Source organism: Salmo salar, chromosome 10 (genome assembly GCF_965601325.2).
Source record: "Salmo salar chromosome 10, fSalSal1, whole genome shotgun sequence".
Taxonomy (NCBI): Eukaryota; Metazoa; Chordata; class Actinopteri; order Salmoniformes; family Salmonidae; genus Salmo; species Salmo salar.
In genome coordinates this window covers 18,961,591-18,980,970 of record NC_138300.1, presented here as the reverse complement: position 1 = coordinate 18,980,970, position 19,380 = coordinate 18,961,591, and the positions used below count along the sequence as shown (strand labels likewise).

Below are 19,380 nucleotides of genomic sequence, written 5' to 3'. Positions count from 1 at the left end.
CCCTACTACCATACCCCGTTCAAAAGCACTTAAATATTTTTGTCTTGCCCATTCCATCAGAATACCACACATACACAATCCATGTCTCAAGGTTTAAAAATCCTTATTTAACCTGTCTCCTCCCCTTCATCTACACTGATTGAACATGGAGTAAATGCATTTCATAGAATTTGAATGTGTTTTCTGGAACAGTCGACATCGTGTTGTTGATGTGCGTCGTTCTGCTGTTACATGTTGCGCTGTCGCTTTAAATTATCTCCGTTTTTTTTTTTATCACAGTCGTTGAAAATAGTGGGCCATAATGACGTCACAGCTCCTCGCTTTTTCTTCATTCAATTAGTTAGAATGGTTTTAGGTGCGGGTGCTGAACATTATAGTCGTGCCGGTAAAAACATTTACTAGCAGTACTTTTAATATGGTAACCAGAGAGGTTTCAAGTGCCGTGAGGAATCATGTTCTTCATTGATTCCCATTAAAACAGCACGCATTTTTCTGTCACTTGTCAAGACGCAGCATCACAGACACTGCATCACAGACACCGCAGGACACGACTAGCAGCCGAACGACAGAGGAAGGCGAACATTGTGAGGATATCTGGACTTTTATCGGCGTTACTGGTTATTTTCTTAGTATTAGAAATGTTTAAGGACCAATGGTTTGGTATCTGGTAGGAATAGGTTATTCTAGCTGATGAAATGACGAAGATATGTTATATAAGGCGAATAACGGAGATCAGACAGAATTTAACGTTGGCCTCACAAGAATCGCATGTGATACCTCGACTGTACCGCTCTCTAGTATGGCACAGCTTTAGTTTAGGTAGCTATCCAGATAGCTAATAATACTTACTGGATTTGCTTTTCTTGGAACACGGACGTGATTTTACAGTTACATCTAATCTCTGATAGATTCAACTAACGTTAGCTAGTTTGGTAGCCGTTTTAAATGCTGGTCTATCCGGTATTGTGTACATTTAATTTAGCGAGCTAGGCGGCTAACAAGCTAACGTTAGCTACATTTTGATGTAGTATGCGTAAAATAAAAAAAATTCAAAATTCTGGCCAATGTTTACTAGGTCATAGAATACAGTAGCTTGTAATTCTAATAATTATAGCTAGGTAATTAACGTTGGCTATTAAATAAATCCAGCCGGTTTACCCATGGTTTTTGTAAGTTTATAATCCAATCAGACATAAATTGTCTTCATGTGAAATGAGCCCACGTCCTAATTTAGAAAACAAAGAATTAACATTAGGCCACTTGAGACTAGGTTAAGCTGCTTAAAGTTTATTCGAGTTTTTAGTTTAGCTATATAACTTGCTAGATACAGTAGTTTGGAAGCGTCGGGATCTTGCCTGGCTACCTCCTGTAAGGAGAAAACACTGTCTGTGTCAGTATTCTAAATCGCCGTTTTCCGTGCCGCCACAATGGACAGTCACACCGATGATGACAGTATGAGAGTCGGGGAGGTGGAACCCATGCCTGGCTATACGGGTCTCGTAACGAGAGCGTCTACTGTGATGCTCAGTGCCTTGAGAGACTGCAGTGCGTGCGGTCTAGAGCTCTCTAAAAGGACGCTCCTGGATAACGCTTATATTACATGGACCGAAATCGGGCTTTTCTTCATGTGCGCCGTTATGTGGACGCAGATACGACGGGGACTAACAGAATGTCTGTTCAAGGTAGATACACCCACCATACTCAGCTTTTCCCTCAATTTTGCATACTATACATTCACATACACTTTTCTCCAGGAAATACATCAATTCCCTCTTTACTTCAAGAACCATTCACCTTATTCTCGTTCCCTAATTACAGGAGCCTTCTATCAGAGTTCAGCCTTCATTGGGTGTTTATAAAGGCATTCATGTCACATGTTTCATATACCTTGCAGTATTAGTGAAATAAGATAACCATTGTATTTCAATTATGATTAATTACATTTCACTTTTCAAGCCCACAACAGGTGATGTGAAACACTGGTCCGTGTCTCTCTGGTATGAAAACATAAATTATTCTCCTTGTTGAATTCAACAATTGTTGTCTACTGTACTGGAGGCTTGTCCTCCTGACAAGTTAATCATGGTGCCCATCAAATTGAAGCATATGAGGAATACCTTCATTCTGAGGAAGGCCTACACGCTACACTCGGATACCTTTAGTGTCTCAGTGTGTGTCGACTTGTAGTTCCCAACCAGGGGTTCTAGGAACACGGGCTACTTGAGAACACTAATGAGACCAAGATCAGATACCAGGAAACTGATTCAGCAAGACTACGGAAACCCTTCACCTCAGCTAATGACTCTGCAATAAAATATGAACTCCCGGGTTACAAAGACCAGAGCAGAGATGTGGCAAGCAAGCTTTGCTGAGGAGATTAAGGACACATACATGAGAACCACAGACCACCCTTTTTTCTAAGAGTGTAGGCTATCTAGAACCTCAAAGGGTTCTTCGGGTGTCCCCATAGGATAACCCTTTGAAGAATGCTTTTTGATCCAGGTAGAACCTTTTTGGCTTCCATGTAAAACCCTTTCCACAGAGGGTTCTATCTGGAACCCAAAAGGCTGCTCTTATGGGGACAGCCGAAGAATCCCTTTGGAACTCCTTTTTCTAAGAGTGTATAGCCTCCCTAATCATTGGTGATTGACTTAAGGCCGTAGACTGATGAGGAAATCAATGCATGTGAGATCTACTACAGTAGCATTATCTCTCAAGCTACTGTCACAGCACTAACACAAGCGGGCTAAAACAGTGGTTTCCTGGTGCGTGCTCAAACTATCATCAAAAAACCAATATTCAGCAATTCTAGGTTGTTTTGTCATTTATTTTCGAGTAGCCTAGTAGCTAGGGTGTCTTATTTTTTCCCCACACACATTCAGTCAGTTATCCATCAATGAATGTGTTACACACCATTAGCATATCTTTGCCTATCAATGAATGAATACATTCATAATCCTCCCAGCTTTTGGCTCCATGACAGTAGTAGGGGACTCAAAGCTCTGCTGAGAGATACAGACTCTGACTCTCCCTCCAGGGGCATCATTTCAGCAAAACCAAGAGTATGGCAAAGTGACAGGGGAAAGGGTTTTGTATTCAGACCCCTTGACTTTTTCCACATTTTGTTACGTTACAGCCTTATTCTAAAATTGATTAAATAAATGTTTTTCCTCATCAATCTGCACACAATATCCCATAATGACAGAGCAAAAACAGGTTTTTAGAAAAATTATTACTTAAAAAAAACAGATTACACCTTATTTACATAAGTATTCAGACCCTTTGCTATGAGACTCGAAATTGAGCTCAGGTGCATCCTGTTTCCAGTTTGGAAACACCAAGACTATTCCTAGAGCTGGCCACCCGGGAAACTGAGCAATCGGGGGAGAAGGGCCTTGGTCAGGGAGGTGACCGAGAACCCGATGGTCACTCTGACATAATTCCGTTATGGAGATGGAAGAACCTTCCAGAAGGACAACCATCTCTGCAGCACTCAACCAATCAGGCCTTTATGGTAGAGTGGCCAGACAGAAGCCACTCCTCAGTAAAATACATGTGACAGGCTGCTTGGAGTTTACCAAAAGGCACCTAAAGGACTCTCACACCATGAGAAACAAGACTCTCTGATTTGATGAAACCAAGATTGAACTTTTTGGCCTGAATGCCAAGCATCACGTCTGGAGGAAACCTGGCACCATCCCTATAGTGAAGCATGGTGCTGGCAGCATCATACTGTGGGGTTGTTTTTCAGCAGCAATGACTGTGAGACTAGTCAGGATCGAGGGAAAGATGAACAGAGCAAAGTACAGAGAGATCCTGGATGAAAACCTGCTCAGGACTTCAGACTGGGGTGAAGGTTCACCTTCCAACAGGACAACAGCCCTAAGCACACAGCCAAGACAACGCAGGAGTGGCTTTGGGACAAGTCTCTGAATGTCCTTGAGTGGCCCAACCAGAGCCCGGACTTGAACCCGATCGAACATCTCTGGAGAGACCTGAAAATAGCTGTGCAGCGATGCTCCCCATCCAACCTGACAGCGCTTGAGAGGATCTGCAGAGAAGAATGGGAGAAATACTTATGTAAATGTGATATTTCATTTTTTATTTTTTTTACATTTGCCAACATTTCTAAAAACCCGTTTTTGCTTTGTCATTATGGGGTATTGTGTGTAGATTGATGAGGGGAAAATATTATTTAATCAATTTCAGAATAAGGCTGTAACGTAACAAAATGTGGAAAAAGTCAAGTGATCTGAATACTTTCCGAATGCACCGTATGTCGATTATCAGTTGAAATCAATAGCTCGGTAGGGGGAGATGAAGTTGCGTGTCCTGTTCAAACTCAGCTCAATAACCACACAGAAAATAGGAATCATTTTTACATCACTGGTTAGAGGACAGTTTGTAGAAGACATCCAGCTACATTTTGAAGTGATGCATTTTGATTCAAATGGGTCGCCAACGTGGTAAGTGTAGCGCAACACTTTTTGGTTAATCACTTCCATCGATATCACGCTGAAATCAATAGAACAGGAGGCAAACGTTTTGGAGTGTAGCACTTCTTAAACTAACGCTGTTCAAAGGCTACACGGAAACTTGAAATAGCCTGGTTGAATGAGAACTTGTAGAAGGCTTATATCGATATTTTGGAATGTTGGATGTTGATTTCGGGAGGCTGCCATCACGGGAAAGGGAACAGACCACTATTTCTGTTAGTTAACGTAAACCCAGGGATGGGCAACTTTAATGTAAAACATTGCGAGCAAAACATTTTAGTGGCCCCCCTCTTGACAGCAGAGATTTTGTAGTTTTTGTTTCAGAGTAAATTTTGTGTAATTCTATACATTTTATCTTGGGGTGTAGAGAAAATGTTGCAGTTTTAAAGCAAGTTTGCTGCAATTCTACACATTTTGCCATGGGGCGGAGAGGAAAATGAACTGTTTTACACTTAAATTTCCTGCAATTCTACACATTTTGCCAAAGGATGGAGAGAAATGGTTGCTGTTTTTGATATGATATCTGAGTGAGACTGACTAACAAAATCATTGGGGATCCCTCATCCAGTAATTTGACCATGATACGTTTAGATAGTTTAGCGTCCAGTCAATTTAGCAATCTAAAAGATGTTAGCTGACATGGGCTAATTGAGTGTCTATCAGTGACTGACATAACAAAATAAAAACTGCTGATGCACAACCAAATTTTGAAATTGCACCTTGTGTATTCTACTATTCTAACTCGCAACAGTAAGTTGAGACCCCGACTGAGTAAAAAAAAGAAAATAGGGGTGGCCACCAGTTGCCCATCCCTGACTTAAATGAATCATGACGAGGCATAGGATATCAACAGTGTAAACAGTTGGCCGCTATTTAAGTGATAGTTTGTCAAATCCATGTATTGGTGTGTGGCCAGCGACTTTTATAGAGAGACCACATCAAATTTGTTGTGCCATTTCATAAGTCCTGCGCATCCCAGCGTGTGACAAAATCAACAGTAACAAACCAAATATATTGATCTATTTTAAGCAATCAGTCTTATGTCATCATGATGACTATAAACCTTTATAATAATATCACCAATTTGAGGTAAAAAGGATGTGTAATTCCAATCAATTCGTTGAGGTGAAAATGTAAGTTTGTGTAAGGTAGTAACAGAAACGGTCCAATTTCCAGGAAAATTTGTGGAATATACAATACTTTAATATGGCAAAATAATTCTACGTCAATTTAAAGTCATAGTATATGTTGCCCACTCAAACTATTTCACACTCATTTAACCATTTACAGAGTAAAAAAATGCTCTCAAACACAATTTAACCGGGTACTCTAGACGAGCCTCTCCATAGTGTCTGTGCAGCAGATTGACCTTTGGCTGCTGGACAGTAAAATAACGTTGATTTATAAACCAATAGAACATGCAATAAATGCTGGTTCCAATGGCATGAAATTAATATAATTTGTAAGGTTTTATTTTTCACTAAGCTAGGCTACTTTGAAACAAGGTAAGTCATGCTTCATAAAATGACATAAAACGTACAGGTTTTAAACAATTATGTTTATGGTTAAATAGTTTCTAAATGCTGACCGTCTCCGCTCAGATTCAAGGTGGGTGATGTGCGCAACAGGCACTGTCCTTCACTCTCAGGTCTCGTGACCATTTGATCTGCACGAACTGTGCCTGAAGTATGTCGACAGAATAAAGCCTTTCGACGTTAATGTTACTTAAACTTCACTATATTTGTCAAACATGTCTATATTAAAGTTTAGGCTATATTAAAGTTTGGCAATTTTTTGTTGGCAACTCCCTCATGTCCCCATCGAGTTGGACATGAGGCTGTATGCATATCACCTACACTTTGACTTGTAGGCTTTTTTATTTACAGTGCCTTGGAAAAGTATTCATCCCCTTTGGTGTTTTTCCTATTTTGTTGCATTGCAACCTGTAATATACATTTCTTTTTATTTGGATTTCATGTAATGGACATACACAAAATAGGCCAAGTTGGTGAAGTGAAATGAAAAAAAGAACTTGTTTCAAAAAATTCGAAAAAATTAAAGAAATAAAAAGTGATGCGTGCATATGTATTCACTCCTTTGCTATGAAGCACCTAAATAAGATTTGGTGCAACCAATTACCTTCAGAAGTTACATAATTAGTTAAATAAAGTCCACCTGTGTTCAATCTAAGTGTCACATGACCTGTCACATGATCTCAGTATATATATACACCTGTTCTGAAAGTCCCCAGAGTCTGCAACACTACTAAACAAGGGGCACCACCAAGCAAGCGGCACCATGAAGACCAAGGAGCTCTACAGATCAGGGTTGGGTTCTAAAAAAAAGATCAGAAACTTTGAACATCTCACAGAGCACCATTAAATCCAATATTAAAAAATGGAAAGAATATAGCACCACAACAAACCTGCCAAGAGAGGGCCGCCCACCAAAACTCACGGACCAGGCAAGGAGGGCATTAATCAGAGGCAACAAAGAGACCAAAGATAACCCTGAAGGAGCTGCAAAGCTCCACAGCGTAGATTGGAGTATCTGTCCATAGGACCAGTTTAAGCCGTACACTCCACAGAGCTGAGCTTTACGGAAGTGGCCAGAAAAAAGCCATTGCTTACGAACAAAATAAGCAAACACGTTTGGTGTTCGCCAAAAGGCATGTGGGAGACTCCCCAAACATATGGAAGAAGGTACTCTGTCAAATGAGACTAAAATGTAGCTTTTTGGTCATCAAGGAAAACGCTGTGTCTGGCACAAACCCAACACCTCTCATCACCTCGAGAACACCATCCCCACAGTGAAGCATGGTGGTGGCAGCATCATGCTGTGGGGATGCTTTTCATTGGCAGGGACTGGGAAACTGGTCAGAATTGAAGGAATGATGGATGGGGCTAAATACAGGGATATACTTGAGGGAAACCTGTTTCAGTCTTCCAGAGATTTGAGACTGGGACGGAGGTTCACCTTCCAGCAGAACAATGACCCTAAGCATACTGCTAAAGCAACACTTGAGTGGTTTACGGGAAAACATTTAAATGCCTTGGAATGGCCTAGTTAAAGCCTAGACCTCAATCCCAATTGAGAATCTGTGGTATGACTTAAAGATTGCTGTACACCAGCGGAACCCATCCAACTTGAAGGAGCTGGAGCAGTTTTGCCTTGAAGAATGAGACATATCCCAAGAGACTTGCAGTTGTAATTGCTGCAAAAGGTATTGACTTTGCGGGGGTGAATAGTTATGCACGCTCAAGTTTTCATTTTTTTGTCTTCTTGTTTGTTTCACAAGAAAAAATATTTTGCATCTTCAAACTGGTAGGCATGTTGTGTAAATCAAATGATACAACCCCCCCAAAAAAATCTATTTTAATTCCAGGCTGTAAGGCAACAGAATAGGAAAAATGCCAAGGGGTGTGAATACTTTCGCAAGCCACTGTATGTACATGAAAAATGTATTTGAATATTATTCAAATGTTGGCCTTTGATACAATTCTGATCGGTGTAATTGTTTGATATTGTGATTTTAGTGTGATTTCTTTTTTTCTTGTCCATTCGGACAACTTAAATCTATATTCTTCTTGTCCAACAATATTTTTTGTAACTTGTCCCGGACAAGAGGACAAGCGTTAATGTTGAGCCCTGATGTCAAGTCAAACAGCAGTTGCCTAGCCCAAGCCATCTACTACAGCCAACTTTACCACTGTACTGTTTTGAGAAAAAGCCAAGTTGTTCCCTGCAGCTGCGTCGATGTGCTCTCCAAAAAAACAGCCAGCCATACAAACAGCCTTCGGTCTCGCTTCCATGCGTCTGCATGGTCCTAACGTCAGCCCGCGAATCCAGCTAAACTGCATTTGCCTTTAATCAGAACTTGAATGATTTTAGTAGCCTATTCTAAATTGTTGGTGTTGAGCGAGGTTATGATGACTGCCATACCCTGCCATGGCGCCCCTGTCTCTCGCACTGTTGGGGTTGACTGGGAGGTGCTCCAATGTCCGTCCCAACAGATGTGGCTCACAGCTCATTATTAATTTGGACATTTGGCTGGGTTAGAAGTAAAGCTAAATGCTATGTCATTGGCCCCATATATTGGCTCAGATGTGGTCAGGGAATGGGTTGTTTTTCCTTTTAGTCACAACTACTATGGACAGACCCTGGATGAGAAATGGCCTTTCATAATTAATTACACTGGTACAATCTGACGCAACACTATTGGGGTATTTCTCGAATTACGTGTTGTGTGTATTACGTAAGACGCACCCAAACAGTGATTGAGAAATGGGTTCAGTGCCATGTAAATCATGTTAACGAAAATGAGCATCCAGTGATGCATTGAGGCTAAACTATCTAGCTTTCATCTGAGGAATGGGTGTCACCGTGTACTCCAATATAGCCGAACAACTTCAGCCTCTCGTAGAATTAAGGGACGCCATAAATAAAACACAAGGCATCCGATTGAAATCTCCTGGGTGCTCCTGTTCTACTACTCCCTTAAATATTTGAAGCTATCAGGGGACTATTCCCACAACCTCTGTCTCTGTGGCAGCGTGGGTATATAAAGAAGCGTCTGAGATGGAGGGGGAGTAGAGAGAGACAGGACCTACAGTGAACCCACTGACTGACTGACTGACTGACTGACCCTCATGCAGCAACAATAGTCTCTCTCTAATACTACTAACCCCCGACCACACTGTAAAAACTCTGGGCACTAGTTACCTATAGACTATAACTAGGACTTTTTTTTTTCTTCCTGTGCACATGGTCAGGAAAAACTCCTGACCCTGAGAGTATGATATTGTGTCTGACATTGTGGTCATGTGGTACATGTCTTCACATAAGATGGCCTCTCTGACTTTACTGTGAAAAACGCCTTTTAGGGACTTTCTATTTGGAGGATACAGACGCACACTGTTGAGCTCTGATGTGCAGATGGCTCAGAGCTGTCAGTCACCTTCAGGCTTTGTAGTTACTGTTGTTATTACACTGTCTTAACTCGGCCACTGCACTGCACCGAGGGCAGAGGTGTCGGCTAAGAAGATTTGGGCTCAGACAAACTGTAGGGCCCTAAAGGCTCTCTGGATCAGTGTTTGCCATGTGTAAAACATTGGCATGCTGTTTATGATTAACAGTACCTCCAAGTGTAAGTGTTAGTTATTTTATTGCTATACACCTGCCTATATGACAAGGAGGTCAGTGTATGACTGTGTGCGGGTGTGTGCGTGTCTGCCTTAACCGTCTCTATATTTATTAGTGAGTGTGGGTGTGAAAGTGCACGATGCCTGACTTCCACTTCCTGCTGCTATAGTGCTGCAACTGGGGCCAGGGCTCGGCTAAGCTGACACAGCATACCCAGCTCTTATTAACGGGGCCAATTTCGGCACTGATACATGGCCTGTCTGCCTACCAGCTTCTCCAGAGCCTCTCAGGATCCGGGCAAACGTGCCAAGCCTAACTGAAACGCACTCAGCAGCAGTTTATAACCCCTCTTATGAATCCCTCCCTCCCTCCCGCTCACAGCAAATACATGTACTTGACAATGTTAGCCTGGTTTTAGGGCTTATCAGCATTGGGCTATGTTTCAAAACCACTTGAGGTAGAAGGTGCCCTCAACCACAGGTCCTGGATCAGATCCTAATGTAAACCATTTGGGGGATGGGAAAATAATATAATCTGACCCTGTATCAGTGGTTAGGGGCAGCTACCTACTGACTCTGTCAACATCCCCCCCTGACTAACTAACTTCCTGGTTATTCTAATTTCTAAAACCGTCTGACATGAGCCATCACAAGTCACACATACAGGCTTAACGACTACTGTTATCAAACTGTAGTAGTGTAGTAAAACTATTTGTCTTGATTAAAAGTCCCAGCAGCCCTCAATTAAAGAGATGATCCTTACATCCTCTCATATAAATATTGATTTAGTGTAGCCGGCCTCTATATAACTGGCTTTAACAAAATAGCGTATGAAGAAGCAGACAGGAACTCATTTTCCCTGGCAAGTTAGAATGCACAGCCTTGACCCCAACAACAAAACATGTCCCTCTGTAGAGAAACAGCACATTGTGGCTGTCAAACTTGGCAGAGCTCTGCAACCCCAACAACAAGGCTACTCTATGACAATACGATTGAGAGGGAAAAGGAAATCTGAGCTCATTGTCTCCTCAGCACAACATAGCGCTGGAGAGCCCAGAGTCTGAGAGAGCTGTGGTGGGACCATTCATTAGTAGTAGGATAGAATAGATATCCAGCCTGTTGACAAGGAGTTTCCCACTTTCCATGCTTTTTAAAGGTAGGACCGTAGTTTAATACTTTTCAGTGGTTTTTGAACAGGATTTAGGCCTACATGGAAGTTTCTCGTTAGGCAGTTGAAGGGCTAGTGTACATCCGCACATTTATAATTGTAGGAAAATAGCAAATTTTTCTGTAATTTCCACCTGGTGGTGGTGTTGTCCGTCTCCTCCTCCCCCTCTCGCAACGCTGTCACACGAAACCCAAACCAGCTGCGCGTGTGTGCCATCGTGCATACATTTATTTTGTCCCCCTACACCAAACGCAATCACGACACGCAGGTTAAAATATCAAAACAAACTCTGTGTCACGAGTGTCGTATTGAATAGACCAAGGCGCAGCGTGGCTAGTGCTCATTCTTAATTCTTTAATGAAGAACACTTTACAAAAATAACAAAAACGACCAACAGTTCCGTCAGGTACAACAACTAAACGGAAAATAACCACCCACAAAACCCAAAGGAAAACAGGCTGCCTAAGTATGGCTTCCAATCAAAGACAACGAAAGACACCTGCCTCTGATTGGAAACCATACTCGGCCAAACATGGAAAACGAAACATAGAAAACTAGAACAAATACCCCTAGAAACAAACAAACCCCAAAACACACAAAACAACCCCCCTGCCACGCCCTGACCATTCTACTATGGCAAATGACCCTTTTCACTGGTCAGGATGTGACACTCTGAACCAATTATATCAATTTGGGGACAGGTTAAAAAGCATTAAACATTTATGGCAATTTAGCTAGTTAGCTTGCACTTGCTAGCTAATTTGTCCTATTTAGCTAGCTTGCTGTTGCTAGCTAATTTGTCCTAGGAAATAAACAGTGAGTTGTTATTTTACCTGAAATGCACAAGGTCCTCTACTCCGCCAATTAATCCACACATAAAACGGTCAACCGAATCATTTCTAATCACCTCTCTTCCTTCCAGCCCTTTTCTTCTCTTGACTTTATATTGCGATTGGCAACTTTCATAAATTAGGTGCATTACCGCCACTGACCTCATTCGTCTTCCAGTCACCCACGTGGGTATAACCAATGAGGAGATGGCACGTGGGTACCTGCTTCTATAAACCAATGAGGAGATGGGAGAGGCAGGACTTGCAGTGCGATCTGCGTCAGAATAGGAAAGGACTTCTATTTTAGCCCTTGGCAACGCAGAAGCGCGTTGGCGCGCGTGTGCAATAATTGAATAACATAGACTTCTACATTTATTTTGCAACGCTTGCGCACACGACGCGAGCGGTGTGGTCAGCCTGTTAGACCAGCCTCTGCCAGAGCCTGTTGGTTAGCATAGCAACAGGATAGTTAGCCCCACATGAGCTACACATCTGGGAGAGCGTAACCAAAGAGAGACCACAGCTTGTTGTTTCCAATGGGAACAAATGAGTCAGAGTGGGCAGAACAAGCAAGGAGGTGGGCAGAGCTAAGCATGAGCTAGTGAGATCCTATTAGCTCGTTCTAGCATACATCTGCATATTTCTGTTAGGGAACGCCTACTCTGTGAAGTGCGCGTTTGCAATAACTCAATTCGCCTTTGCACTCCTAAACAACGCAATTTTGTATAACTTTGGCAAAGGTTAAAGTCTACAAAATGTAGTCCACTCTGTTCATAACAGATTCTAGTTTTGGAAACAGAAAACTGTATTGAGATCAAATGTTTCATCAATGAGAAAATATGCAAAATGTCAGCCAAAATCCATCTGCTTCCATCTTCTCCCACTGCTGGCTACTTGGCTTCCTCTCACTGCCATCATTTGCTAGTGAGTGGAAATGCTTCACATTTATACATCCGGTGAAATATGTCTCATTGTTCTATCTGTGGTGTAACAGTGACTGTTTTACAATGACAGCCTAGGTGTTACTCTCTTAGCCCAAACACAAGGGCAGCTGAGCTGACACTACCAGGCTTGTTTGAGCTGAACCCACTGTCGTTCGACCTCCCCCTCCCCCCACCTCCTTCTCATCGCTAAGCCTCCTCCATCTTGTCAAAGATTTATCCAGTGGATGCAAGTCTATATAGTTCCTGACTCATCCCTGTAGTGTCATACGGTCTAAGCGTCGTTAATAAAATTAACACTAATCAGCTAGCCTCTCCTTTAGTTCCTACTATATGACCCCCTGGCTCGGCCCGGCAGGCAGTGACGTGGTTATTACAGTGACCTCATAAACCACAGACTCCTGGCTTTATGCACCCTCTTAATGTTGCCAATTTCATGCCTGTTGCATTATGGATGATGCCCATATGCCCACACGTACACATGCGGGGAGAACGGGACAGCTTGTGTGAATAATAGTTCATTTTTGTCTTGCTGCAAATGGCAGGAAATGACCAACCACTCACTCTCTCTTAGTGATGCAACATTCGGTCAATTTTGCTGCCGACTAACCAACCCCCATTAACGGTTAACAAACGGTTACATTTGTTCCAATGTTTTCCGTTCCTAAGACTTAAAAAACATGCGACAACAGCGAGCCTATCCTCCCATATTATTGAACATGCAACTACTGTAATGAAGCAGCGAATGTAATACATAATTTTTAAACATTTGCCAAATTGCAGATTGTGGGAAAGCACTGTTCTTAAAGACACACCTGATGCGAGCCGTTTCAAGTGACAGAGTTTAACATCTCCATTAGAAACTTGTGTTCGTAAATGCAATCTGGAGTACCAGGTGTAGACCTTACAGTGAAATGCTTACTTACGAACCCCAAACCAACGATGCAGTTTAAAAAAAAAATACGGATAAGAATAAGAAATAAAAGTAACAAGTAATTAAAAAGCAGCAGTAAAATAACAATAGCGAGACTATATACAGGGGGGTACCGGTACAGAGTCAATGTGCGGGGGCACCGGTTAGTTGAGGTAATATGTGCATGTAGGTAGAGTTATTAAAGTGACTATGCATAGATGATGATAACAACAGAGAGTAGCAGCGGTGTAAAAGTGGGGAATCAGGAGAAAATAATTATGGTCAGATTTGCCAAATGGAGGGCGAGCTTTCAGGGCTCTACGCTAACTTTTTTCCCAAGGAGTACATGTGTTCCTAAATGAAAAAATGTAGGAGCACAGTGAACAATGTTCAAGTAACACAGAGTTTATTAACAAACAATTTATTACATACATGTTTATACTCCGTGTGTTCGTGCGTGTACTAAGGGATAAACATCTGTGCAACAGCACATACCACCAAAATCACACATTGACCCATGGCTACTAGATGCAAAGGATATCAGTTGTCCAGCTGCTTTTGTATGTTGGCCGTCTGGCAGGCTTAGAGGTCAGCCAGTGGTCCACGGCAGGAGTGGGATTGAACTCCTCGACAGAAGGTTCCTCCAGGCTGATCCTCATCAGGTCTTCGGTGGTGGAGACCCCAAGGCAGCTTCTTGTAGAATTCTTAATCCGGTTCTGCGCAGAGCCTCGCCTCGCTCACACTGGACGGCTGAAATAGGCAGCACCTGCATAAGCTGCACCAACTCCAGTATGTTCTAGGGAAAAGATTATATCTTTCAATTTCATATAAACTCTTACCATTAACTTATCAAAACCAACCATAGAAGGATACCATACATAACCACTCAGGACTGTTAGTCTACCTTGTAATCGTGCCTGTAGGGGTCCTTTGTCAACAAGGTCTCCCACAGGCCACTGTAGGACTTGTCCTTGAAATTGTGGCTGACGAGGATTTTCAGCCCCTGCCACTCATCCTGGATTGCAGCCATGTTGCACCCCGATCTGCAGGATTGAACAGAGCAAGTGAGTTTGTAAATATGCAAACATAACATTGTCTCATATGGCAATGCAGTGTCAAATAAATTCTTACCTCTCTAGAGGCTCCTTGAAATGCCTCATCAGGTCTGCCACACCATCATCGCCAAAGGTGAGAAGGCTGGCCTGGTCTTCTGGCCATGTGTCAGGGTTTAGCACTCTGAAAGACTCCACTGGGGTCTGGACACCCTCATCCTTCAGCAAACCACCAAACCTGGCTTTGAGATCATCCACGACGATGTTGATGGCCACCTCCATGTGCTGCTGGAGATTGGTGAGGTCCGTGAAGCCTTTCAGATTCCCCTTCAGTGTTATTCCCTTTAACAGAAATAACACAACACACACAAAACAACACACAATGAAATGTCTGGCCATTTGTCGGTCTCCCATAAAACATTTTTAAAGACTTCTCCACTGCATTTCCCTCGTATCCTCAAATTGTTCTATTCGGCAACGAATACATTGATTCTCACACAGAGAATGTCTTAATCATTGATTTTAATCCTCGATTTCTCTTACATCCTAACAAGCTCTCATCCTAACACACCTGGAATCTCCTCTCATCACCCTGCTGCTGAGCAAGCATGGTCTGGATCTTCTCCAGCATGCCTCCTGCCTCCTGCTTTTGCCCTAAGCTTTAGAACTTCCAGTCTGGTCACTGTTTTCAAATCTCACTTGGCTTGGGGGAGGATCAGGTCATTCCTTTTCAGGGTGAGGCTAAGTGAGGATAGCTCCTCAAACATGTCTGAGGGAAAATGGCAGAATACACAAGAGTGCATTCTCCATTTCCCACTTTATCTGTTAAGTAGTGAGTAAATAAACTGTCACCTGTCAATTACTTGATTCTGAAAGTTAATTTGAGTCTTGAACCTATTTTTTAAAACTAGTGTGGTATTACATTTCCTGTGTAAAACTGACCTTCTTTGCCCGCCCTTGAACTTCCGCTGTTCTTGATGCTACGGCCAGGTGCTGCAGAACAACGGAGTACTGGCCTTTGTCAGTGGCAAGGTCCTTGTCTTGTCCATGCCACAGGAATACTTTGAGGGCTCTGTGGACATGGGGGACTCAGCGAGTTCCCTTGACACTAGACGTGCAAATATCCACACCGAGCTCTTGCCCGAAAACATAGAGCTCTCGTTTGGATTTTCCGCTGAAGTGGTACGTCTTCCATATCAGATTCAGAAGATCGTACACGACAGACACATTTGGCTCTTTCTTCTGAATGGTCAGTATTGCCAGCTCTAGCCTATGAAAGCCAGAACAGAATCTTCCAAACAATTCACCGTCCCAGTCCCCCCTCCCTCGTCTCTTGTGCCAACAGAAAACAATAATTCTGTGGTATTTACCATTCCAGCACTTAGCGCACGCACAGACACTCACACAGTATTGTTTAACATTCTCTGCTAGCAAATGAAACAAAATCATAGGTTTGTAACTAATACATTCTCTATGTGGTATACAGTGGATTGGGATTATATGCCCCCCTGCCTCTCTCTGCAGGTGGGCAATCACTCCCCCACGGTGGCCCATGCTCACGGAGGCACCATCTGCCCAGAAGGAGATACACTTCATCCATGACCCTCCATCCTCTTCTTGGCAAACAGCAAGAAATGCGGCCTTGGTGGCATCCTAAACACCTCGAATGACAACACAAAAAACAATTATACAAAAGTATTTCTGACAAACTAAATTCTATCTCCATTACAAATAATGATGAAACTTTACACAAGAATAAAGCCTATGAAGAGAATCAACTTACCAATTGCATGGGAGTGCTCAAGGGTCTGTTGTCCGACCAGGAGATTGCCTGATACAATATTTGCAGAACATGACGTTGTTTTCTAACTCTAGCCATGGGAACATTTTGAGCCAATTTGCTTTGAATCTACAGTTGAAGTCCGAAGTTTACATACACCGTAGCCAAATACATTTAAACTCAGTTCCACAATTCCTGACATTTAATCCTAGTAACAATTCCTTGTCTTAGGTCAGTTAGGATCACCACTTTATTTTAAGAATGTGAAATGTCAGAATAATAGTAGAGAGAATGATTTATTTCAGCTTTTATTTCTTTCATCACATTCCCAGTGGGTCAGAAGTTTACGTACACTCAGTTAGTATTTGGTAGCATTGCCTTTTAAATTGTTTAACTTGGGTCAAACGTTTCGGGTAGCCTTCCACAAGCTTCCCACAATAAGTTGTGTGAATTTTGGCCCATTCCTCCTGACAGAGCTGGTGTAACTTAGTCAAGTTTGTAGGCCTCCTTGCTCGCATACGCTTTTTTAGTTCTGCCCACAAATTTTCTATGGGATTGAGGTCAGGGCTTTGTGATGGCCACTCCAATACCTTAACTTTGTTGTCCTTAAGCCATTTTGCTACAACTTTGGAAGTATGCTTGGGGTCATTGTCCATTTGGAAGACTCATTTGCGACCAAGCTTTAACTTCCTGACTGATGTCTTGAGATGTTGCTTCAATATATCCACATAATTTTTCTACCTCATGATGCCATCTATTTTGTGAAGTGCCCCAGTCCCTCCTGCAGCAAAGCACCCCCACAACATGATGCTGCCACCCCCGTGCTTCACGGTTGGGATGGTGTTCTTCGGCTTGCAAGCCTCCCCATTTTTCCTCCAAACATAACGATGGTCATTATGGCCAACAGTTCTATTTTTGTTTCATCAGACCAGAGGACATTTCTCAAAAAAGTACGCTCTTTGTCCCCTTGTGCAGTTCCAAACCGCAGTCTGGCTTTTTTTAATGGAGGTTTTGGAGCAGTGGCTTCTTCCTTGCTGAGCGGCCTTTCAGGTTATGTCGATACAGGACTTGTTTTACTGTGGATATAGGTACTTTTGTACCTGTTTCCTCCAGCATCTTCACAAGGTCCTTTGCTGTTGTTCTGGGATTGATTTGCACTTTTCGCACCAAAGTACGTTCATCTCTAGGAGACAGAACGCGTCTTCGTCCTGAGCATTATGACGGCTGCGTGGTCCCATGGTGTTTATACTTGCGTACTATTGTTTGTACAGATGAACATGGTACCTTCAGGCGTTTGGAAATTGCTCCCAAGGATGAACCAGACTTGTGGAGGATCTTAGCTGATTGCTTTTGATTTTCCCATGATGTCAAGTAAAGAGGCACTGAGTTTGAAGGTAGGCCTTGAAATACATCCACAGGTACACCTCCAATTGACTCAAATGATGTCAATTAGCCTATCAGAAGCTTCTAAAGCCATGACAACATTTTCTGGAATTTTCCAAGCTGTTTAAAGGCACAGTCAACTTAGTGTATGTAAACTTCTGACCCACTGGAATTGTGATACAGTGAATTAAAAGTGAAATAATCTGTCTAAACAATTGTTGGAAAAATTACTTGTGTTATGCACAAAGTATATGTCCTAACCGACTTGCCAATACTAAAGTTTGTTAACAAGAAATTTGTGGAGTGGTTGAAAAACTAGTTTTAATGACTCCAACCTAAGTGTATGTAAACTTCCGACTTCAACTGTATATATTCTCCCTCCACCAGCTACAGTGGATGTTGACGTGACAGCGAAGGTCACGGTATCTTCACTAATGTTGTTCTCAGCAGGTTCCCTAATGTTAGCCACCATGTCAACGTTAGCCGCCTCAGGTAAACCATGTGAGAGGCTTCATTAGTTGAAACTTGCGAATCCCCCTCACCAGATTCCTCTTTCTCCTCGTCACCTTTTCGCTTAAAATAAAATTGAATGGGCTTAATTTTTAGCGATGTCTGCACGTTAACTTATAGCCTATACCGATATTTTTTCCAGTGTTGTTCGCCTTTCTCTCACTCCGACTGGACTGCGTCATCACATAAAACTCTGTGGTTGGCGCATGCCGCTTGTGGAATGTGGGACTTGTAGTTTTTAAACAATTAGCAGTGGGGGAAAAATAGATTACGGTAGATTGTAATCTTTACTCGCACAATGCTCATAAATAATTTTCGCACATATCTATTTTTAGGGGCAAATGCGTGTGAAATGCAAGTGAAATACTCGCACTGTAGAGCCCTGGCTTTGTATGCGTCTCTGTGTGTGGAGTAAAGCTGGTCCAGAGTTTTTTTCCCCCCCTCTGGTTGTACATTTAACATGCTGATAGAAATTTGGTAAAACGGATTTAAGTTTCCCTGCATTAAAGTCCCCAGGTACTAGGAGCGCCGCCTCTGGGTGAGCGTTTTCTTGTTTGCTTATGGCGGAATACAGCTCCTTCAATGCTGTCTTTGTGCCAGCCTCAGTCTGTGGTTGTATGTAGACAGCTACGAAAAATACAGATAACTCTCTAGATAGATAGTGTGGTCTACAGCTTATCATGAGATACTCTACCTCAGGCGAGCAATAGCTCGAGACTTCCTTAGATATCATGCACCAGCTGTTATTTACAAAAATACATAGTCTGCTGCCCCTTGTCTTACCAGACGCTGCTGTTCTATCCTGCAGGTACAGCATATAACCAGCCAGCTGTTCGTTGATTGTGTCGTTCAGCCACGACTCCGTGAAGCATAAGTTATTACAGTTTTGAATGTCCCGTTGGTAGTTTAATCTTCTGCGTAGGTCATCGATTTTATTCTCCAAAGATTGCACGTTTGCTAGCAAAATGGAAGGAAGTGGGGGTTAATTCGATCGCCTACGAATTCTCAGAAGGCAGACCACCCTCTGGCCCATTTTTCTACACCTTCTCTTCACGCAAATCACAGGGATCTGTGCCTGTTACCGAGAAAGCAGTATATCATTCGGTCAGACTCGTTAAAGGGTTGGGACACGTAAAACGTCAGCCTTCTTCTCCGGCGCAATTTGT

General features: G+C 42.5%; 1 protein-coding gene across 1 annotated transcript in view; it reads left to right on the top strand.

The window, feature by feature from the left end:
- Nucleotides 1–315: 315 nt before the first annotated feature.
- The window catches only part of LOC106613669 (ceramide synthase 1), a 46,770-nt gene continuing 27,705 nt past the window's right edge, over nt 316–19,380 (top strand). The window contains exon 1 of the mRNA XM_014216172.3: nt 316–1,682. Within this exon, the coding sequence (XP_014071647.1) occupies nt 1,428–1,682 (255 nt within the window). The 5' untranslated portion in view covers nt 316–1,427. The remainder of the gene's footprint in view (nt 1,683–19,380) is intronic.